The sequence below is a fragment of the Danio rerio genome, chromosome 16, assembly GCF_049306965.1.
Source record: "Danio rerio strain Tuebingen ecotype United States chromosome 16, GRCz12tu, whole genome shotgun sequence".
In the NCBI taxonomy this organism is placed as follows: Eukaryota; Metazoa; Chordata; class Actinopteri; order Cypriniformes; family Danionidae; genus Danio; species Danio rerio.
Genome location: NC_133191.1, coordinates 36241071 through 36265829, shown reverse-complemented (window position 1 = coordinate 36265829; position 24759 = coordinate 36241071). Strand labels below are relative to the sequence as shown.

At 35.8% G+C, this 24759-nt stretch overlaps 1 protein-coding gene across 11 annotated transcripts in view; it reads left to right on the top strand.

The window, feature by feature from the left end:
* Positions 1-24759, top strand: part of snap91a (synaptosome associated protein 91a) — a 54243-nt gene that overhangs the window by 17267 nt on the left and 12217 nt on the right. For 4 of the 11 annotated variants that reach the window (XR_012392213.1, XR_012392212.1, XM_073926192.1 and 1 more), the window contains exons 2-16: positions 1657-1799; positions 8324-8399; positions 8531-8633; positions 9724-9817; positions 10008-10119; positions 10208-10314; positions 11401-11442; positions 15529-15590; positions 16357-16369; positions 16980-17107; positions 17194-17276; positions 18436-18450; positions 19186-19359; positions 20308-20388; positions 22325-22579. Coding sequence is in view for 5 of the 11 variants with exons in the window: in XM_073926192.1 (XP_073782293.1) it covers positions 1657-1799; positions 8324-8399; positions 8531-8633; positions 9724-9817; positions 10008-10119; positions 10208-10314; positions 11401-11442; positions 15529-15590; positions 16357-16369; positions 16980-17107; positions 17194-17276; positions 18436-18450; positions 19186-19359; positions 20308-20388; positions 22325-22579 (1488 nt within the window). In the remaining 6 variants the exon portion in view is untranslated. Of the gene's footprint in view, positions 1-1656; positions 1800-8323; positions 8400-8530; positions 8634-9723; positions 9818-10007; positions 10120-10207; positions 10315-11400; positions 11443-15528; positions 15604-15713; positions 16370-16979; positions 17108-17193; positions 17277-18435; positions 18451-19185; positions 19360-20307; positions 20389-22324; positions 22580-24491; positions 24573-24759 lie in introns of those variants that run through there. The other 7 variants (XR_012392211.1, XM_005158377.6, XM_688661.11 and 4 more) reach the window with 5 other exon arrangements.

Below are 24759 nucleotides of genomic sequence, written 5' to 3'. Positions count from 1 at the left end.
TCTGTTAATCATTGTATAATCCTATGTAGGGTTTTTCATTTTCTATTCTATTCTATTCTATTCTATTCTATTCTATTCTATTCTATTTTATGAAATCTAAGTATTATATTATTGCTTACTGTGTTTGTTAATATTTAAAAATAATATCTGAATAAGGCGCTGTTGTGTGGTGTCAGTGTGTGCTGATTTGTGGTGAAGGATGGATGGTGTATTGTGTCTGCAAGAGGAATGCTGGCTGCTCTGTCATGATTTTCTTTGTGACAGATGCCGATAGTGTGTGCGTGAAAGTATAAGAGAAAGAGAGGCACAAACAGAAGAGAAATATCTGCTTATATGTCAATTGTACTATCCGTTGAATAATTCTCCTGCCTTACTGTCTTACTGTGCTGACTATGCATTATGCATTTAAAATGTTATTTAAATATATGAATTCATAATATTCGTATTTTATCTGTCTGTCTGTCTATCTGTCTGTCTGGTTTACAATCTAAAGCAGGAGTTTCAAACTCAGTTCCTGAAGGGCCATAGCTCTGCACAGTTTAGCTTTTAACCCCAGTTAAGCACACCTGATGAAACAAATTGAGTCTTTTAGGCTTGTTTGAAACCTAAAGGTAAACCCCGGCTTGAACTGTGCGATTTTTAATAATCCTAAACGATTGTTGCATGTCAGACTGCAAGAATATGGCTCCCATGTCACACTGTGATTTTAGCTGTCATAATGTCAGACTGAACTAAACGACAATGAAAATGTGCCAAATACAGAAGAAATGTACATGTATTAGTTTTTAAAGTGACAAAAGCTCTTTACAACAAAAAGATACAATAAATCCCTGTTCTTGACAGAGTAAATAAAAAAAGTCAGAATCTGCAAAGGCTAATTATGAGCTAAAAGCAAAACAAGGGAATAACTGGGTCCAATTTTGTTGACTTCATTAAGTCCTAATCTAATCGTCCCAGTGCTTAAAATAGCAATCAAATGTCTACAATTACCTTTATTTGTAAATTCTCTCATGACTCTGAAGAAAAAAACATTCAAGTATGAAATGCAAACAAACAAAACATAACACTCAGGTAACATAAGATGTAAGTGTAGAATAATAACAAAGTAAATAATACTACATACCTGATAAAATTGACTATCTTTTTAACCATGTGTCTATCTGCCTGTCTTTGTCTATTTATTCAACTTCACTTTCCACCTATGTTTATATTGCTCTCCTTTAGCATATTTTAGAGTATTGTCAGATGTCACACTGAATGACACGTCAAATGAGTGGTTTTGTCAGTTCCCATCACACTGCATTATTCAGCGTTTTGGCATGGCTGTAAAATTAATTACCTCTTCTGTTCCTTTCAAATCAGCATTACTGAGCCTTAAACTTAACATAATTTATTCTTAACCTCACAAAGAAATTACAAATGAATAAATTCCCACGTTTGAACTTAAATGTATTTTAAGAGAGAACACTTTGACATGCTTGCACAGTAAGCACAGGTCAAAAAAGTAAGCCCCAATGTGTAACCTGATATCCTGGTGTGTGTGCTGACAACGTTTTTCTAGTATACCATAATATAGTATTGAGGAGCTACTAAGTAATTCAACACATTAAAGATCTAGATAAGCACTGATCTTTTAATTTTCATGTTCCCACACAGACTTGATTCAGGCAACCCAGGAATCCAATGTCAATATTCCTCAGATGGCCGATACCTTGTTTGAAAGAGCAGGAAATGCAAGCTGGATTGTGGTCTTCAAGGCTTTGGTCGCCACTCACCACCTGATGGTCCATGGCAATGAGGTGAGAAGCAAACTGTTGTTACCTGCAGTGGAGTAAACAACGTCGCAATATTATGATTAAAAATGATTATTATGAATCAAAGCATCAGAGGTATGGTTATGGAAAGTTGTTTGTGGTGCATATTGCTAAGCTAAATCGTTGGTGTGTGTACAGATGTGTGTATAAAATATGTTTTATGTTTATTTTGTCATTGTTATATGTCTTTATTTTTTTTTAAAGTTTCAGTATAGACATGTTATTCCAAAATTAAAATGACTACATCGGGTTAATCTCTATATAAGTAGCTATTTGAAATATATATTTAGTTTTCTACTATTATTTAACTGTGTAATAAGAGTTTGAATCAAGTTTTGCTAAATGCAGCCAGGTTGAGCTGAAAAACTTTCATAATCTTTAATTAATCTTTTCAATAGATATGCACCGATATGAACATTTTGACAGATATGATTAGGCCTGTCATAATATCTATATTTTGTTGTACGATATATTTAAATATATTGTAATTTTAAGACGTTTTATGCAACTCATTATATAATGCCAGATTGACAATATGATAGCATCACATTGTGGTTGGAAGTAGTATCGTCCTAACACCCCCACCCTCGCCCCTAAAGGCGCCCATGCGCATTGGAATCAGAATATGAAAACATATTCTAAGGAAATAGATAATAACAAATGTTAACAATGTTAAATAAAATGTTAGCCAATATATAGACACATAAATACAAACCTTCATATAAAACTTTCTGAGCCTGAATACACAATTAAAAAGCAACGGAATTGAGAAATGGATTTTATTTTTAAACGTAACTGTAGAATATGGCTAGGCAATTAATCAAAAAGTTATCGAAATTGACGTTTACGACCAATAATCAATCAAAATTTTTCCAGGTTGATCTTTTCCAATTACTTTCCCTACCGCATGTAGAGTCGCGCCTCTCAAAAAATGTAACTACTTGTTGCAATGATGATGATTGGTTAGATTGGTATCATTGATGAGTTTGGGTGGGGCTGAGAGAGAGGCGTGAGCCTGTTGAGCGTGTGTTTAACGGCTGTTTCACACCGCAAGCGTCAGCAGCGCGTTAGCAGAGCGTGAGCAATGCGTGTTTTTTCGGCGTCCATGTTAACAGTTTAGAGCTTTCATACCGCACGCAGCAGCAGCGCGTCAGCGAGAGGCGTGAGCGTCGCTGAAGCAGCAGTGCAGCGATAGTTTCGGCGCTGGGTCTATTTTTGCTGCACTGCTCACACTCAATTAAAGTGACAGTGCATTGATAATGACCAAAACACATTGAATGACAGTAAAAAGTAGCAATTTTACCCAATAAATGCATTAATAATGTCAAATAATTTATATATAGTCAATCAAATGAACTTAAACGATTAAATAAATAACTTTTATTTAGGCCCGAACTACAAAACCAAATGTAAAACAATTTTAGTATCAGTTTTGCTTAAGTTGCACACTATGTTTCAGGAGAGAGGAAATAGATTATGTAGGGGAGTTGTAGTCCATAGCGAAGTGTTTTGTGGGTAGTGTAGTTCGGCACGCATGCTGGATTATGTGAGCTCGCTGTGTGCTGTGCTGTGCAGCTCAAGCATAGCAAGAAAGTTTTAATCGACTTTGTTTTATGTTCACTCGAGTTATTCCGACCGGGAGCTGTTTGCACTGTGAACCTGACAACACAAAAATAAGTAAAAGAATGACATGCATTAATTACTTTTGTCCCTCTCATCCTCTGCACGAGCATGAATTAACGAGCTGTTATTCTGCTGCTGGACATCACTGAAGCGGAGAAAGTTACACTACTTTTATCATGTATAAATATCATTATAACTGTATTGTATAAATATTATTATAATTAGGCCTACAGCAACCTGACAATCAAAAACCAAATGACATGATATCACAGGCGATTGTCTTCTGACTGTAGTAGACACTCATAGAGCTTGAGAAGCATACAGTACTGTTTGATCTATAATATTTGTAAAATAAAGATTTACAGGTTAAAGAAACAGCATAGGAGGGATCTTCCGCGGGCCTTGGTGGAGATGAAAAGTTTAAAAAGTATATTTGTATATAGAGAGACATAGGTAACTAGATAGAAAAGACAGAGATAGGTTGATCTCTGCAGCAGCTGCCGAAGAGCTGCGCGCTGCAGACGCAGCTGGTGTGAAAGGCAAACGCTTGCGTGCTGCTTTTGCTCGACATACGCGCTGCGCACGCTCTGCTCACGCGCCGCTGACGCTTGCGGTGTGAAACAGGCATAAAAGTGTCGAGTCTCATGGAGGAACTCCATATTGAGACTTTTGTTTTGTGTTTATCTTATGATTAAAGTTGTTGCACGTCTGACAGTTCCTGCTTCTGAATGAGCGAGTTTGAGCTACTTCTACATTAAGGTATTGTAAAAAAAAAAAACTGAGAGAAAAAGCGGAGAAAGCATGCATTTTAAATATTACTTTAAATATTATTTACAGATATAGAAGTACTAATTTATTTAGAAAAGATACTGCTTATTTTCTACTTTTAACATGAAAATCATTTAAAAAGCATAAAAAACATTCAAAAAGATATTTTGTTTAAAAAATTACAAGTTATTTATTTTCACTTTTTTATAAGAAAAAAGTGACTGTTGGTTTTAGGCAATGTGTTTAATTTTAGTGGTTTAACTTTGATGTTCAATAAAGAATCATAGATAGTAAATAGTGTGTGTTTCCTTCAGTAATTTTAAAGTCAAGTAATGCACCTTTCATTCAGAAATCTTTCACTTGTAATATGTGGACAACTGAGCATATTTACTGCACAAAACCTGTCAGTGAACTATAATGGCAAAACAATAAAAATAAATAAAAATAATCGTTCACTAATTGTAATTGAGTTAAAATGTTCAATAAATCGAGATTTATATTTTAGGCCAAATTGCCCAGCCTTACTGTAGAACAATACAAGGCAGATAACGATAACAATAAAAATACACATTTGTCTGCTGATAGCGTTATGGCTTTCAATATAATGAGCCACATTACTTTAAGACCTCAAACCTTTGAGCAGTAGTGTAGATGACAACAAGCCCCATTCTCTCTTAATAGGTAAAAGCATCAATTGTAGAAGTTGTTTATGAACAGTTCTTCACTAACATGAGACATAATTTCCATTTCAAGTCAGAATAGATTAAATGATTCACAAATTCAATTTAAAATATAGTCTAAAAAGGGCTTTTTTCTTAATTGATTCTGGCTTTGGCTGCAGACATTTGCATCGCTGAAAGACTGCAGGCACTGCATAATATTTAACCATCTCAACAGCATTGCTAAAACAGTAAAACATACAGCTGTGAAGACTTTGAACATTAAATTTTACCATTTTTCCGAGAGGCTGATCTCCACAGCTGACCACCTATTGCACTCTAAGCTCTCTCTCTTCCACTTATCACCGTTATCACACCCATCCCACTAACAATAGGAGCAGAGACAGACAGGCGGGCAGATGCTCTCCAACACACACACACACACATTTCTTTTTGAAAGCGCAGTTTACTCTTTCAGTCAAGGCTGGTGCTGTGCGGTGACAGAGACATTGAAGAGTGAAAAGGCAGATGGCAATGGAAGGCAGAATGAGATACAGTGCGAGAAGAATGGATGATAAACTGAATGAGGGTGAAAAAGCTGGGGGCTCAAGGGGGAACTGATAGAAATTCAGAGATGGAGCTTGAAATGATAATCCAATAAATATGAGTACGTCCTAAAAAATCAGGTGACCAAAATGCAAGTGGTTAGGTGTCACTATGGGATAAAATTGCTGGAGGTTTGTAGAGAAGTGCTTGATGTTGTAAATTTATTAATTCGGTAACACTTTACAATGAGGTTCATTAGTTAATGCATTTACTAACATGAACTAATCATGAACAACACTTGTACAGAATTTATTAATCATAATTAAACATTTACTAATGCATTATTATCATCTAAGTCCATGCTTGTTAACATTTGTTAATGCACCATGAGTTAACATGAACTAACAATGAACTACAGTATTTTTTATTAACTAACGTTTACTAACATGAATAAATATGGTAGTAAATGTATTGTTCATTGTTTGTTCATGTTAGTAAATGCATTAATTAACATTAAATAATGAACCTTATTGTAAAGTGTGACCATTAATTCTCACACAAATATTTCAAGAATGCCATATATTATTGTACACTACTATTTGGAAACTTTGAGGTCTGGTCTGTTTAGTTTTAAGCTAGTTTTACTGTGATTTGTCTTGCACTTTCTTACACGGACACTTTCTTTTTTTGTGTTGTATTCTATTCATTTTATATCGGAAGTCGCTATGTCTGTTTTCATTAACTAAACTTAACAGAGATTAATAAATTGTGTAATAAATGTTTTGTTAATAATGTCTGTATTAGAACATTAGTACACTCAAAACAATGATTACTGCTGCTTAGAAATAAAAGTTATTTGAAATACTTGTTAGCATTTAATCTTCACTTTGGTTTGAAGATTTAGAAGAGTTATGAGAATATCACCTCGCAAAAGCACCCATGCTTTGGGTGTTGCAGCTTAATTAGCAAAATTAATTTTTAATTTTAAAATTAGCAAAAATGCAGTTTGTTGCTTTGCTCGGTGAGCAATAACTGTCCTAAATTTAGTTCTGAGATCAGTCTCAATCAACTGTATATGTAACTCACGAAATATGGTTAAAAATTTCTCTCTTTAGGTGAATTTAGGATAACTTAAAATAAAACTAAGAGCGTTCGAAATGTACAACACATCATACATGCATGATAATATCAGATCTTTGAGTTAAATAAAAATACAAATGTATTTAAATTTTTATTTGATAAAATCATGTTGAAGAGTAAATATTTTTTTAGTTGGTGCTGAAAAAATTTATTGGATGTAAATCCTGCCCTCAATTAATAAGAGTTCATCCAATGAGTTATTTTTTTGTGTGTATAGTGTTACCCAAAAAACATCTTGACATTTTAATGCTCTCTATTATAATTTATTCTGTTCTGTTCTGTTCTGTTCTGTTCCGTTCTATTCTATTTTATTATATTCTATTGTAACCTGTTCTGTTGTAAAGATATAATATTTTTGAAGTAGTATAGTTTTTTTTTTGGTAAATGTAAGATTTATAAGAACTCCGAATAAGATCTTAAAAAAACAGTTTTTTTTTCATCCTTGTTTAATTAAAGCATTGGATTTTGAGAATGTTTATTTTTATTTCTTATATTTATTTATTTGTCAAATATTTCATTTGATAACTTCATGACCGGCTGTTGTTCTGGGACTGTGAGTAAATGAATGCATTGGCATTTGAACTAAAACAAGAATGATTTGTTCATCTTGTTTTGGTTAAAGCAGGTTTGCAAAGTTGTCTAAGACTAAAAGTGATGCATGTTGTTATTATGCAAAGTACAGTGTGTTGATAAAAGCTTTGCCTTCCATTCTCCTGAATATGCAATAAGGGAAAACATGTCATAACAGTACATGAACTCACCTGTTCCAATATGATAATTAAAGAAAGCTTTTCAGTTATGACTGAGACCTGTCAGACTGTTTTGTCTGAGGGAACATATTCTCCTGGTTATTTTGGTATTACGGATATTAAAGAAAAAAATGTGATTAGACTGTTATAGACCAATTGTGAATGAAGAAGTCAACAGAATGTGTATTATGTAACACAAGGCTATGACACATGGATATTTGAAACGAGTAATAGTTTTGACCTAATGATTAAAAGTGTTAGCTGCATCAGTATTGTCTCCCTGCAAGTCTATATATTGATCAGCTGACATCAGTTAAGAGCTGATTGGCACAACTGAAAAGACTCAACACATAGATATTATGTAATGCGGGTATATACAGTATATGTACTGGTATAGTATATATTACAGTTAATCACTCATATGGGCCGTGGAATGTGAGGAACGTTATCTCATTGTAATGAATATTTTCAAAACATTTCCTGTTCACTGCTCAATTTGTGATTGCCTATAATTTTTATTAAATGTGCGAGGCTGTATAAATGTTTGGAATGACCGCTTAATTTATTGCTTATATGTGGCAAGTGCACTGTTCTTTCTTCTGCCGTTATTTCCATATTGGATTTCACTCCCACTCCGAGCTTTAACGTGAGTTCTAAGTGATTGTAAGATGATTATATTGGGTTTGAACTCATTTGCTTCACTAAACTTCTAATCAGTTGCTGTTTGCATTTTTTTAAATATTGAGGGCAGTTTAAAAAAAAAAAATATATATATATATATATATGTATGTATATATATATATATATGTGTGTGTGTGTTTGTGTGTGTGTGTATGTATATATATATATTTTTTTAATTATGTTTGTTTTTTTTTTGCAAAATTTTAATGTAAACAATTTTACATAAATTATACACACAATATGTGTACTTAAAATGTCATAATTAATGCATAATTTATATATATATAATTATATTTATTTATTTATTTATTTATTTATTTTTTATTTTATTTTATTTTTTCAGAGATTCATCCAGTACCTGGCTTCCAGGAACACCCTATTCAATCTTAGTAATTTTTTGGACAAAACTGGCTCTCATGGTAAGTATTATTTCGGGAAGATGAAAGCACTTTCAAACCAATCTTAATTGTTTACACTGCTCTTAAATAAGTAAATTTAGACAAGTTTAAATGTGAATATTTTTTGTATTCATTAAGGCTTGTTCTTTCAGGTTACGACATGTCAACGTTTATCAGGCGCTACAGCAGGTATCTAAACGAGAAGGCATTTGCCTACAGACAGATGGCCTTTGACTTTGGCCGAGTGAAGAAAGGGTAAATGAATCTTCACTACATGGCACTACACTGAGTTAACAAATGTGCTTAGTGCATTGGAGCGCTACCGAGCAGTAACAGATTTGAGTGGGATGCTGGGAAATCAAGGACAACCTCTAGTCACATAAAAGAGCCTTGTGATGCTTCTATTGAAAAGCAGTTATTTTCATTAGGTTCCCTGTTCCCTTGATACTACTGTGTATGTGTGTGTGTGTGCCCACAAGAGCTTTGATTAGTAAAATGGGGCATTACAGACTGCAAAATGCATTTTGGCAAACTTAGGCCTTGTACACAAAGTAAAGAATCTATAGATTATAAATTGACAAACTGCTTCATGCAAAACACATGGCAGATCATGGCTAACTATTCAAAAAGATTTAGCCATGTGAATAAAGGCTTTTTAAATTTTCCACATTTTTCGAGTGCCTTGGACTGATTCCTGTTGTTATTCAAAAAGTTGTTTGCTGATGTTGAGGTATGATTCAACAGTTTTTAAAAAACATATCCTTGTGACATTGCACAATAACTCATCACTATGTCCAATATATTTTGTATGTCTTAAAGCTTGTGAATCTATTGTGCCCAGTTTTCCTGACCCACAAACATTACAGTAACTGTGGTGTTGGACTGATATCAGGTTGTCCACGGGGTTTTAAACGAAAAAGCTTTTAATTATCTTCTTACAAGTAACAAATAAACTCACATGTAGCAACCCATTTCTACTGCTCATATATTTAATTCATAAAGATGACATTTATACTATTTTTGGCATACAAAAAGTACACTCGAATTGGAATTAAACTACTGGAGGGGCGAGTTCTTATGTTTACATTATTTTTCTGAACATTTTAAAGCTTTAAACATTTCAGTAGAAGAGCAAACTATTTTTCATGATTCATTAAAATACCTTCTTATAAATAAAAGTCTTATGTGTTTGAAACAACTTGAGGGTGAGTAAACAATAACTGAATTTACATAAGACGCACATACCAAGAATCATGGCACATCTGAGATTCTTCTCTGTAATATTGTTCTTTTATAAATGACATTTTCTTAACTGTGAATATGTGTGCACGTGATTATTTTACAGTGCTGATGGTGTGATGAGAACAATGACTCCTGATAAGCTCTTGAAAGGCATGCCCACGCTGCAGAGTCAGATTGATGCTCTGCTGGAGTTTGATGTGAGTCTGCTCATTGTCATCATTACAGGCTCTATTTACACCTCATGCTGGCACAGTTAAAATTAGGACACAATTTTGTAATACACAAGACGTTTAAGGATATTTTGACAAATTGGACAGTGTGCCTTTTCATTCAGTCAATTTTGACAGCTGGGGACTTGCCTACTACTTCCTTGCTTTGTTATTTCAGGTTCATCCAAAAGATCTTGTCAATGGGGTGATCAATGCTGCCTTCCTGCTGCTCTTCAAGGATCTGATCAAGTTGTACGCCTGCTACAATGATGGCATCATTAATCTCCTAGGCAAGTTTTTGAAGTTTGTCATGTTGAAGTGGTTTTCGTGTCGTCTGATTTCACTGCATGACTTAATAATTTCCTTGTTTGTGTTTAGAGAAATTTTTCCAGATGAAGAAAGGACAATGCAAAGATGCGTTGGAAATCTATAAAAGATTCTTGACACGAATGACCAGAGTGTCAGAGTTCCTGAAGATTGCTGAGGTGATGCATTTTATGTCTTTGTTTCAATTATAAATTAGCCGATAAAACAATTACATATACATGTATATAAAGCAATTATAAAAAGAATCTCATATGCACCCAAAAAAAGGATATTTGTTGTTTGATCAAACTACTTATTTAAAATGAGCTAAATGAACACAATCCATGAGTTTTTTTGGGACAACTTAATTGTTTTATGTTTATTCAACTTAAATTTGTAACTTATGCCGAGTTCAGACTGCACGATTTTTAAAGTAGTCGTGTCACCGATGTTTTTAAACTGCATGACTATCTGGCGTAGCATTTCGTCACTTCTTTGTTTAAACTTCAAGATGGATCGCATGACTTTAGAATAGGAAGACAACTTTGTCTTGGTCCACAAACTACGTCTCACAACCAAATACATGCGGGAAGTGACTTGAAAACATTGCGAGGTCACGTGGTATATCTTTTGTTATTAACTACATAATGAGAAAGAAGCCTTTAGTGTGGTAGAAAATACACTGATTTTCCTCACCTGGTCTTAGGATTAAGGAAGGGAAATAGCCATCCTAAACTTTTTTCTTTTTCGACCGAGTTGTGATATTTGCTCAGACATGTTAAACAGACACAGGTGCTCTTGACAAATTTTCGCTAGTTTTTCATCCATTGCTTGGGTCTGAATAGACCAAAAAGAAACCCTTTTAACTTCTCCCCCAACCTCCTGCTGGCCTGCAGATTCCCATACTAGTGGATGCTGCTCTCTCATTAGCTGTAGGTGATCGCCGATGTTATTTTCAATCAGAACACATTTCATACGGCATGATTTAAATCGCAAACAGGTCCAGATATTTAGCATATTCATCTGCGGTTCTCTCAGATCGCGTCTTTGATAGTTCACACTGTGTGATTGTTACTCGCGTAAACGAGTACTGATATGCCTGTGATTTCAGGCATTTGTTGACGAAAACTGTCGGCGAGTCAAAATCGGGGCTAAAATCATGCAGTCTGAACTCGGCATTAATTAATTTGTGTTGAGACAATATGACTGAATTGTGTGGAACCCACCATTTTTCACAGTGAAATAATCCTTTTTTATCTTAACAGCAAGTGGGAATTGACAAAAATGATATTCCTGAGCTTACGCAGGTAAGCCTTCTTTAAAGCAGCATTTTCCGCCTTTTCTGTTCATTTCTCATGAAGCCAACACGGTTCACATTCGTACTAACATAGCATGTCAGTGTTGTGGTGTTGTTTAAACATGTGTTGCATGTGTCATAGCTTTCAATTTCCAGCCGTTTTAGTCAGTCGAGGGGTTGTTATCATTGGGCCAATCATAGATATCCATGCACTACACTAAGAGGTCATTCTTCTCTCATGACTGGGCATTCGTCAAGAGGGATGTTTGCTCCATGGATCCATTCTGTCCCGTGCCTATTGGCTGACTGACAGATTTTGTACCTATCTTCTTATTTCAGCGGTGCAGAATGATCACACAGGCTGAGAGTGTGAGTAGCGTGTGGTGCTTTCCACTTTTGGGAATCCTGCAGCTCAGGAGAGAGCAAAAGTCAATCCTCATTAGCGCTCATTAAATAAACTGCACACCAAATCTCATTTCAGAGCGAACTTGGATGTGACTGAAGGATCATGAGCAGAGTAGCAGCGATGCTTGCTGTCTGAGACGAGAATTTAAGCTGCAGCCACATTTGCATCCCAGAAAAGCTGAAGAATTGCTAAGAACAGAGTTTCCGCAATCATTTGGACCATTTTAAATTTGCTTTGAAGCTATTTGAAGATAAGGGACATTTTAAGCAATTACTTCCTTATGGATTGTTTAACTGAGTTGTGCCAGCATGAAAAGAACAGGCTGTTCCATGAATATGCAGCACTTCTGTGACCTTTCACTTTTTATGATCAGAAGTACAAGTATCATGTTTTTTTTTTTTTTGAAGTGTTATTAAATTTGGTGTTGGGAAGAGTTTGGTAAATTTGGTGCAAACAAGCATAGCTGTAATTTTCTCAGTCAGAATATGTCCACAAAAAATTCTCCCCACAAGACAGATTAGAAATGAAAAGATGAATGGTCTTCAGCTTGCCTTTCTTTATGATTTCTTTATATACTGTATATTAAACACACATGCAGCACTGAATTTTATACTAATATTATAAATTATAAACGCCCAGCAGTTACAGCATGTCAATATGAAGTCAGTTGACGTTGTACCCCAATGTTGTGGGGACGTTGCATTTTGTTTGGAAATGTCCAATGTCCAACCTAAAATCAACCAAATATCAATGTCTAATAATGCTACAGCTTAACGTTGTGTGGACGTTACAACTTTGACGTTTATCAGACGTTAGATTTTGGTTGCCATACCCCACAAATAAATGTCAGTATTTAATGTCAATATGATGTTGGTTTAAGACAGGGGTGTCCAAACTCGGTCCTGGGGGCCGGAGTCCTGCAGATTTTAGCTCCAACTTGCAAGGATGTTTCTAGAAAGCCTAGTAAGAGCTTGATTAGCTAGCCCAGGAGGGTCTGATTGGGATTGGAATTAAACGTTGCTGGACCGAGTTTGGATATGCCTGGTTTAAGATGTTGGCTCAACATTGGATTTTGGTCACCTTTAAACACAACCTAAAGACAACCAAATATCAACGTCATTTGACATCATTATTGGACATCAAAATAGCGTTGTCATGTTAGTTACATGACGTCAAGACCTAAATCTCACCTAATATTAACGTCTTATGACATTGTGAGCCTACTGGGTGTATAAACTCATAATTAAGTTATTATTAACTTTTAAATGTCTTGCTTCTCGTTCTAGTTGACATGTCAACTGCTGTTCATTACAGTTTGTGTTAAAGCAGTTTAATATTATATATGAAACTATGAAATAGAAAGTTTTATTATGAATACTTTTAAACTTTTGCTATTGTAATTGTTTAATTTCTTTTTAAAAAGACAGTGTTTTTGTTCTTCATTCATGGAAAATGCCAACACCTTTTGAAAGCATAGTTATATTCGACACGGTATGGTTGTGGAAGCTCTGTTATGACATTAGGAGAGTTTTTCATGCTGGCAGAAACAGGGAGGCTTGCTCTGAAAGCATGCTGTGCGTCATGTCAGGGCAGGATGGTTGCCTTTTACAGATACTCTGGATCAGCTGCGGAGTTCAGGACGAGCTGGAGGGAGACGTGCATGACTGCCTGGGTACTGGTTTTGGCAGTGGTTGTAATTGGGGTTTGGCCTGGGATGCATAGCCATGTAACTCAACAAATTTGATTCATTTCCACAGGATGTATTAATGCTCTCACACCATTTATTTCTTGTTTTTCACTTAAATGCTATTTAAAGGACTCAAAGAGATAGTTTAACCCAAAATAAAAAAAATGCTCACTATGTACTCACCGTCAAGTGATTTCAAATGTTTATGGGTGTCTTTTTTTTGTCAAACACAAAAGACATTTTGAAGAACGTTAGACACTAAGACAAAAAAAGAAGACATTTGTAACTATTGACGTTCATAGTAAGAAAAACAAATACTATTGAATTCAATGGAAGTTATCATTTCCAAAATTTTTCAAAATAGCTTATTTTGTTCTTAACAACTCAAATAGATTTGTAAACATTAAAGGGTGAGTCAACGATGACAGAAATTTCAGTTTTGGTTGAACTATCTCTTCAAGTAAATTGATACCTGCATTTTGCAAGTTGATAAATCATAAATCCTTGCATAGTTGTGCATATTGCAGTATACACCACCAAACAGAATTGTTAAATTGCAGACTCTTCATGATGAACGCATGCTGAAATATGAGTTTAAATAAAGAATTTCCTTGTTTCTATTCATTAATCTCAGACTTGATGCAACTCTCACTGTAATTAGAATGTTTTAAATCACTCTGTTAAGTATTTGAGTCACACCAAACATTTTTCAAACAAGCTAAAGAAGCACTAGAGTATTTTATAAGATTTAACTGCACACATTTTAACAGCAAACAGTTTAAGGGTCACTGTTTTCTACGTTGATGAGCAAATAGTTATTAATGGACTAATTGCATGCAAATTAATCTTCATTATGAGTGTGTAAGTGTGTGTATAAAACCGAGAGAATTGAAGAAGAGATGAAGAATGGTGAGGGTTCGCCTGAGGTTTTGTGTAATGTTGTTTTTGACCAGCGCTTCAGCTCAATTCCCAATTCTCAGAGCCACTAATCTTTCTGATAGGACCCTGGTGTAATTGCCCTGAAGGATTGGTTTAACTGCCACTGCAGGAATTACTGTGTGTATTATCACACACTATATTGATTAACAGCTTAAGACATGTCATGTATATTCATAATCTTTTAGAGAACATGATTCTGATTGGTCAGATGCACTAACTGGGAAACAGATTTATTTTTTAATACGTGTTATATCGAACCAAATCAATCAGACAAATACAAATCAATGTTTTGCTGAAATCAATGAGCTAGATGTCACTGTTTGAGTAATGTTGCAAAATATTATTGTGAGAATATTTTGAAAGAGTTTTCGAATAGTCTCTTAAATTTGCCCATAATTTTGAGTATTTTTGATTTGTTTGGCCTATTTAGCTGTAACTGCATGACATTTTTTACCCATGAGGTACACCCACCTGCGATTATGTGGCATGTCTAACCAATATTGTGCTCTGAATCTCTCTGTTGTGCCTGAATGCATGAGTGAGCTTGCTGCAGTGCATTGTGGGCCCCACTGAGACTAAAGCATTGTGCTCTGCATCCAAACCAGTGGGGAGAACTCTTTAAAAACCTTACCTAAACGAGTTGGTAACACTTTGGATCTGAGAATATTTATACAATTTCTTATCGGCATGCATATTACTAGCATATGTCCATTCGTACTTTAAAAAGCACATTTAATGCATGAGAGTCATTTAGATTGTTTAATCCTCATAGCTCATATCCACTACAGCCTTACCAACAATAAGGAGTAAGAGTTTATTAAGAAAAAAATACACTTTTTTTTGTTGTAAATTCTAAAGTCTAAAGTGTTAGTAATAATGAACTGGTATATATTTACATTTATTGAACATTAGTTGTTTTTAGATAGACTCTCTAGTCTCTACTAGAGTGATCTGTTTTTTCCTCTAGATGTCTTTATTTAAAATGAGCAGCTTGTCTTCATTCTGAAACATTGTGTCCTCTTTGGTAGGTCGCTTAAACAATGCATTGTTTTGTGACTTTGTAGGCCCCTGAGAGTCTTCTGGAATCTCTGGAGACACATCTTAACACGCTCGAGGGGAAAAAAGTGTAAGTTGTTAAAGTCTATTAAATAGCATTGGGTGATAAATGAAGTCTCTGTTGTCTACTGTTAATAAATGTCTACTTTTATTATTAAGAGTAATATTGTTCCTCCTTTCCTTATTTTAACAGTGATGAGTAAGTATTTTTAAATAACGTTTGTCAGAATTCACTTGTATGTGAACATGATTATATTTGTGTACTGTAATGGTGGTTTTGTCATCTTTGTGGTGTTCGCAGTTCTATAGACTGATGGTTGAACTTTTTATTTTCAGCATTTTAAAATGCTGACGTGTTCCCTCTTTCTATAGAATGGATTCTTTGTGGTCAAGTTTTATAATTAAGTTCCCTCTGTGCGAACTGAACCAGACTGAACTTAACGTAATAACAGTGGCAGCCCAGAATTGATCGATTGCTCAAAATGAATTGATCGATTTTAGGTTCTTTTCATTTCCATGTCATGCGACTTGCATTGTAACTGAATACCTCATGTTTCCCAATGCATGCCAGATGTGGATATTAAATGAATTTTAAATAATAATTTGGAATTGTATAACTTAGATTTACTTTGGGTTGTTTATACTTTCTAGAAAACCTTGAAAAGAGTTGCAGTACAGTAGTGTTTTGTTTTCAATTATTGCATAATGCCTGCTTGCTGTTTGAAAACTATCCCCCATGCCATGAATTTTAACACTTTCAGCATTTAACTTTGGAGTATGATCATTTCTCAGTTATTTCAAACGGTATTCATAGTCTTTACTTTTTCCACCACCAGGTCACCAACTAAGGTGAGTAGTTTGAAACTACAGATTTTAATGTTTAATTATGCTGTGTAAAATTTTCATTCAAGTTTTAGGTTGGTAAGAATAAATTTATGTTAATTAATTTTTTTCAAGTCTCTCTTTCTTAAACTGCGCACAGTATTTATTTGATTTAAATTACCGCGAAAGCAATAGTTTTAATAGTTTTCCCCATTTTATTCTTTTAAAATGGGATTTGTTACTGTGATGGCGAAGTTGAATTTTTAGAAGGTATCGGTATCCCATGATCATTTAGAAATAATTTTAATATTTTGTATTGAAGAAACACGTCTTTTATATCAATGTAGAAAACTGTTCTGCTACCTAATATTTTTGTGTTTATTTATGTTCTTTCAGCATTGATCTATACAGACTTCAAAAGAACAGTTAGTTTTATTGATTACATTTTAGTGTTTACTGTTAGTATTTCATCAATCAAATGGATTCCAGTCAAATAAAAATACAAAGTTTTTTTTTTTTTTTTTCATTTTTGCTCTCAATCTATAGTGAATGGTAACATAATACTATACACTGTTATGAGCCTGTATCCATGTAATTGTATTATAAATTAACTTTAAATGCATCATTTCACATATAGAAAGGATCTCCAACAAATAATGGCACACCTGCTGGTACCCCTGCAAAAAGCGCAGAGCCCAGTGCTGCAGTTACTGAGCCCGCAGCATCAGAGCCCACAAAAGCAGCACCGGCCAAAACCACCATCAAGTATGTTAAAAAATGATATAATACATGCATAAAAACAAGAGCTTTCTTTATGTGCATAACTTTATGTTGTTGTTTTCTCTTTACAGCAGCGGCTTTAATGATCTGGTGGATTTTGATCTGTTGGCTCCAACTGCAGGTGTTTCAGCAGCTCCCACTGCATCATGGGGAGGTGAGCTAAGGTTATTTGATTCTGCAGGGTCACCACCAGCTATGTTTCATGTGCAAAACTGGAATATTGCATAAAACATTTGCAAATTAAGAACCGTTTCTGTCCAATGAGTCACTTTCTAAAGTGGAAGTTGAAATGAAATTTGCTGCTGTAGGAGAAACCACTGTGTGCTGTTTTTCTTATTTAATAAATGACTTGCATCACAGATGCTGAAGCGAAACACAATACGACTGTGAATGTAATGAACTTCTAAAATAAAAATAGCTTTGCTGCATTCAATATTTGAATTTGGATGACAAACAGTTGTTGATCACACTTTTTAGCGACCAACCAAAGCCTTATTGCTTTGGTAAAGATCTTTGCAGTGGTTTGCACTGTCGCCTCACATCAAGAAGGTTGCTGATTCGAGTCCAATTGGCATGTGTGTGGAGTGTGCATGTTCTCCCTGTGTTTGCGTGGGTTTCCTCCAGGTGCTCCGGTTTCCCCACAATCCAAAAAAATGCTCTTGAATTGGGTAAAAAAAAAAATTGGCCTTAGTTTATGAGTGTGTGTGTGTGGATGTGAGAGTGTTTGGGTGTTTCCCAGTTCTGGGTTGCAGATGGAAGGGCATCCGCTGCGTAAACCATATGCTGGAATAGTTAGCGGTTCAATCCGATGTTGTGACGCCTGATAAATAGGGGACTAAGTCGAAGGAAAATGAATGAATGAAGATCTTAGCACACACACATGCACACATACATACACACCCACACACACACACAGACACACACAAACAGAAGACACAATATTTGGGCTTTAGGTTGTTATCTGTGTGTTTATAATCCTCGTCATCATAATTTATTGGTTGATTCATTGGCCATCCTTGCAAGAACCATTTTTCTACCAAAATTAGGCCAGTTAGGGGAGTATGTATTGAGTGTGCTTTCTAATGAGTTATAATGACAGACTAATGGGACGTGTCCTTTCCTCTCCGCTGTTTTGCCCAAGCTTGTCAAGCCCCAGTTGTAAACTGCAATTGCTTTAAAAGAAAAAAATCTCCAAGCGGGAGCTGCTGATCCTGGGGAGGAATCAAACATCTGTTTACCTCTAATACACTGTTCCTCTTTTCTTCCTCATGACGCTCCATTTCTTCCTGGGTGTTTTTCGGCTTTGCTTTCAGATCTGCTTGGTGGTGGTGAGTAGAGAGGATTTTTTGCATCCATACACTTTAACATGCCAATCCAGTTTGCAAGCCCTAAAAAGGGCTCATGTCCAAATTCAAAAATCTCAAAATCCAAATAAATCTTTTTATACCTGCCTGTTTTGTTCTGCACGTTCACGTCGCATTTCTCTAGCTACCTTTTTCATGGAAAACTATTGTGATAAAAATAATATTGAGAGGGAGGTAAAACTATATTTCATATAATTTCATAGACACTTTACATATAGTTTTGCTGGTGAACTTGATAAATATCAGTAGAATGGAGTGACTGCATTCATTGTAGAATCCAAATCTTTTGCCAGTGAATGCAAAGTTTTTTAGGGAAACAACATGCTTTTTGAGAATGCAAAACTCATTGTAATCTAACATTTGTCCATTTAAAGACTCTAAAAACTTTAAGCTTTAAACTTTTAAAATCGTTTTAAACTTTGAAGGGAGAATTTCCACAAGCATTCTGTTGTTGAAATTCTCTTTTTATCCAGCTGTAGCTTGATTCAGTCATATTGCTAAAGCCTCTCCTCTTGAGCTTTCTTCATTCTGTCTGCATCTCTTCTGGTTTCTCTCTCTCTCTCTCTCTCTCTCTCTCTCTCTCTCTTTCTCTCTCTCTCTCTCTCTCTCTCTCTCTCTCTCTCTCTCTCTCTCTCTCTCTCTCTCTCTCTCTCTCTCTGCTGCTCCTCTGTCATTTTGAATGCTGTGGTTTGGCTGCAGACTCTCTGGCCGCTCCTGCCTCTGCTAGCTCTGAAGCGCCACTCTCTGAGGCTGAATCTGCCTCTGCAGCCGCTGCTACTGAACCAGCAGCTGATGCCATCTCTGCCCCAGCTGCTGCCTCGCTGCCAGTGCCCACCTCCACTGCCACCACCTCAGATATGGATCTGTTTGGAGGTCAGTCAGGTCCTCTCAAGGTTCGCAATCCTGGGAAATTCCATGAATTGAATTGTAAATCACTGCTTGGCAAATGGTCACTTTGGGTACATGGATTGTTACTAGTTTTGTTTGAAGTCACTCAGATGGCACATTTTGACATTTAAGCAAGGTATGGGTACAACCTGTCAATAACTGAAGATTTAAGTACATATTTTGAATCGTTAAGAAACTTTTTGTGTATTTCTGTTGTGTACATGTAAACTATTACGTAAGTTAAACCTAATTAGTTCAATCAAATGTTATAAATACAAGCATGAAAGTTTAACCAAAGGCAAATTGACAGAGTATTGCTTAGAATTAGCTTGAGATAAGCTTGCTAGCATGGATGCTTTTCAGTAATTACGGTTCTTAAAGCAGACATTTCACTGTGAACTTATCTTGATGGTACAAGGTCAATGGCAGGAAACATCAGTCCAGCTTGAATCAAATGTGATGGGTGCCTTGCACAGAAATAGTTCACTTCTATTAAAGACGATATCAATTCTGAGTCATACACCTTGTTTTGCACCGCTGTGCAGTCTGTTGATTTAATATTGCTCTAATTAAATCAACATTTATTACATTAAAACACCCCAAGCTTGTTTTTTTCTTTCTCAGTATCACAATAACGAGTCTTGATGGGTTTTACAATGTTAAAAACCACAAAATTCAACATTACCCAGCATTAGTTAGCAGAAGCCATGCTCGTAAAACCAAACACTTTTGTTGGTCATGCTGGCGTTGACAGGCTCATCCTCCTTAGTGTTTGTGGACACATTGAAATGAACTGTATATAACCCAAGCTGCTTGGGTTGTATAGAGTGTTTCTGTTCACCTGTAAGCACTTACATTGAAATCTTTGCCTCTTCATCTCCCTGTTTCTTTTTCTCTGCTGGGTTGTGTTGGTCTGGTTTTGGTTTGGTCCAGATGCATTTGCCCCCTCTCCTGGCGATGGTCCAAGCGAGGGTTTTGCTCCAGCTGCTGCTGCCGATGCATGTGCCGGATCTGGTGGGTGCTCATTCATACACAAGATCCTTTAGCACCCTGCTCTTCATTAATCTTTGTGTGTGTGTGTGTGTGTTGGATGTGAATGTATGTGGATGATTACCATATATAAGGCCTTTAAATGGATGTATGGATGAATGAAAACATGAAATCCACTAGTTATTAAGATCAGCGGTTTTAATTGTGTGTGTGTGTGTATGGGACAGAGTGCATGCAAAGCGGTTCTAAATTAGCTTTGCTTCAGTTATGAAACCCTGCTTTTGCCCACGTTACAGTGAGTTCATTTGATCATGACCTGCCTAAGCATGTACAATGTTTCCTGCAGGCATAATTGATAATTTGTCTTCGGATAAAGCAGAAAATCATTTTGATCACTTTTTTTGTCTTGTTGTATCGTAGAAATATGCACACATCCTTAAAATATTACAACAGGACATAAAATGAACACTAGTTAAGCACAATTGATAAGTATTCTACTTAAATCCGTACTTAATAAGTCTAGTAAATACAGATAAACAAAGTAATTTAAAGTGTAGATTTGAAGAATTTATATTTTTAAAGATGTACAATATATCAAATTCTAGATATATTGTCTGATGACAGGTATTAATAAAATAAGCCGTGTTGCTTCTTAAGATTTTTTAAGGATGTTTAGATGCAACAAAACAAAATTGCATAAGAAAATGAGTTTTCCCTTTACTTTCTGCTTTGTGAACCTCACTAATAATTTAGCTGCACAAATTAATCTGACTTTGATTTCTCTTACAGCTTATGGTTTTCGGTATAACATATACATTATAATCTAACCTAACTTTACTTAAAACTGATGTTACTAGTTTTATTAGAGAAATGCAGCTACAGAGTCATATTGTGTTAAGGTTGTATTTAATCTTACTTAATATGTGCTTATATGGTATTATTAACTGAGCTCTGCTTCCACAGACTGTATGTCCTTGTTTTGTTTGCCTGAAATTTGGTATTTATATTGCTAATGTTATATCTATTGACAGCAAGCATCCGGGGTATGAACTGTATAACTGTGCAAAATAGAATGTTCTTTTCAAGAATGTTTATTTAATAATAATAATCATTACTTTTATATAGCACCTCTAAAACTTAATTGTCAAAGCGCTTCACACAAAAAAAAGATTCAGATATAAAAACGTTGAGTAGCAGTTAAATTGAAACATTCAAAATAAAACATTTAATGCATTTAACTGGGGATGCACCAAAATGTTTCATCCAAAAAAATTCCATTGGCACAATTAGGCTGTTCAGCATTAGTTGGTTTAGCATAATGCATTAGCATAAGTCTAGGGCTGGGTGACAATATTGATTTCTGTATTTTAAGTGATATTAATATAGGTTGTTAAATCTTTTCTTAGTCTTTTAGTCTGTGTGGCTTCCGTTTATGAAAACATTCAGTACTAGCAATAACTTTACATTGCTACTTTTATATGAAACAAGGTTTTCATTTTCAAATTTTGCCAATTTCATCACAAAATGCAAAAATTAAGCTTTTATATGGCATGACAGATCATTTGCTGATTACAGCACTACTACTGACTACTATTTAAAGTACAAAACAAAACAAAAATAACAATCAGAAGATTTATTGAATGCTAAAGAACTATATATTGAAAGATCTGATTATAATGCTTTTTGGAAAGAAGAATTATGTGTCTGTTTCAGCCCAGAAGTTTCATTTTGGTGCATCACAATTTTTAACAGCTTTTTAGTCAGTCGTGTGGTTGCAGTACTACAGTTAATGATGTGCTAAAATAAGCAATTGTAAGGTAAAATTCATTCCCTTTTTTTCCTGGACTTCAGCGCTCTTGAAGTGATATGCTTTTCAGTTTTCTTTTTTTCCGTTTGCAGTGTTTGTTACTTAACAAACCTTCCCCATTCCATTTTCACCCCCCACTCCTCCCCAATAAAGACCCCTGGGCCACATCCGAGGGCAGTGCCAGTATTGCCCCAGAGCTGGACCTCTTTGCCATGAAGCCGGTAGAGAGTGTCAGTGTCGCAGCCGCAGCATCCCCTACCAGTGCCGAGCCGGTTATCTCACCAACAGAGGCCCCTGAAACCCTCTCTCCTGCCACCAACACCACCACAACCACCTCCACCACCACCACCGTCACCGCATCTGCTACAGCTGAGCCCGCGGCCCCGCCAACACTAGACCTGTTTAGTGGTAATGTCTCCGCTGCAGTTCTGCTTCTGTCTTGCTTTAATCTGCATTATGACGATATTAACTTGCTACGCTAGTTCCCCAACATTATTAAAATGCTCTTCGTTTGATTCCTCTCATTTAGAGTTCTGTTTATTTTTTGGTCATTCTGATTTGTGAATTGTGAGCTTAACCACCTTTTCAGCACAAAAAAAAGTGATCAGAATATAAATATACATGTACACTCCCATACAAAACATGGATCTAGCATGCTTTTTGTCATAAATTATTATAATATAATTTTGTTAATATCAGTGTTTTATTGTCATCTTTAAATTGTATACATTAAATGAATACTCAAACATGTTTTCTATTTCAGGTTTTTAAACTTTATGCAATCATTTATTTTTTAAATTAACATTTTTTTAATTGTAATGTACACTCACTGGTCACTTTATTAGGTACAGCTTACTAGTACCGGGTTGGACCCACTTTTGCTTTCAGAACTGCCTTAATCGTTCGTCGCATAGATTTATCAAGGTACTGGAAATGTTCCTCAGAGTTTTTTGTCAGTATTGACGTGATATTATCATGCAGTTGCTGCAGATTTGTTGGTTGCACATCCATGATGCGAATCTCCAATTCCACCACATCTCAAAGGTGCTTTATTTGATTGAGGTCTGGTGACTGTGGAGGCCATTTGAGTACAGTGACCTCATTATCATGTTCAAGAAATCAGTCTGAGATGATTCACGCTTTATGACATGGGTGTTATCCTACTGGAAGTAGCCATTAGATGATAGATACACTGTGGTCATAAAGGGATGGACATGGTCAGCAGCAATACTCAGGTAGGCTGTGGCTTTGACACAATGCTTAATTGGTACTATTGGGCCCAAAGAGTGCCAAGAAAATATCCCCCACACTATTACACCACCATCACCAGCCTGAACCATTGATACAAGGCAGGATGCTTTTATGCTGTTAACACCAAATTCTGACCCTACCATCCGAATGACACAGTAGAAATTGATACTCATCAGACCAGGCAATGTTTTTCCAATCTTTTATTGTCCAATTTTGGTGAACCTGTGTAGTTTCAATTTCCTGTTCTTAGCTGACAGGAGTGGCATACCTCGGTTGTAACGAGGGCTTTTTTGAGTTACTGTTGCCTTCTTATCAGCTGGAACCAGTCTGGCCCTTCTCCTCTGACCTCTGGCATCAACAACGCATTTGCGCCTACAGAGGTGCCGGTCACTATTTTGTCTTTTTCTGACCATTCTCAGTAAATCCTGGCACAACAGAGATGGTTGTGCATGAAAATCCCAGTAGATCAGCAGTTTCTGAATTACTCAGACCGGTCTTTCCGGCATCAACAACCATGCCGCTTTCAAAGTCCCTTAAATCACCTTATTCTCATACTTGGTTTGAACTGCAGCAGATCTTCTTGACCGTGTCTACATGCCTAAATGCATTGAGCTGCTGCCATGTGATTGGCTGTTAACAAGCAGTTGGACAGGTGTACGTAACAAAAGTGGCCAGTGAGTGTAAATACTGTACTATTTTTAAATTATCAGTTATTATGTATAAAAAAGTAAAAGATTTATAGAATTGTTCATCAAGAGAGGTGGTCAATGTCACTGATTCACATTTGGCCTCTAAAAATTGCACTGCAATCTTCCAAGAATCAGCATTTGCAGTGACTGCAGTTTGTTCTGCAATCAATCATTTTCTGGCTTTTTCTCACAATCTGAATGCTGTAGTTTGCACTGACATTAACTGAATAGTCTTCTATGCTACTTGTTCATACTGATGATGGAGGAAAAAAACACAAGTAAAACGAAATGTTTTCTTGTCTAAATGATGTTTCCTCTCTTGAAGCTGTCATGTTGTGCACTGAATAGAAGCGTAATGCATCTGTGTTCCTTGTTTATAGATATGTTTGATTCAATGCCTGAGCAAAGCTCCTCCACAGAGCCCAAAGCAAGCACACCTAGCGTAGACCTGTTTGGTGCAGGTACAGGAGCTGATCCCCGTTCTTCTGTTCAACGTCTCGTCTCTTCAACTGTAGTCTCATCTTTGTTTTCACCTGTTTTTTGGCCCTCTCCGTCTTGGTTTGTCCCCATAGTGGAACGTGACCTTTGTGCATGTTTGCGCACAACTCTGTGTCCTTGCTGTGTTTCTGGTTTCTCTTGTCTTACATT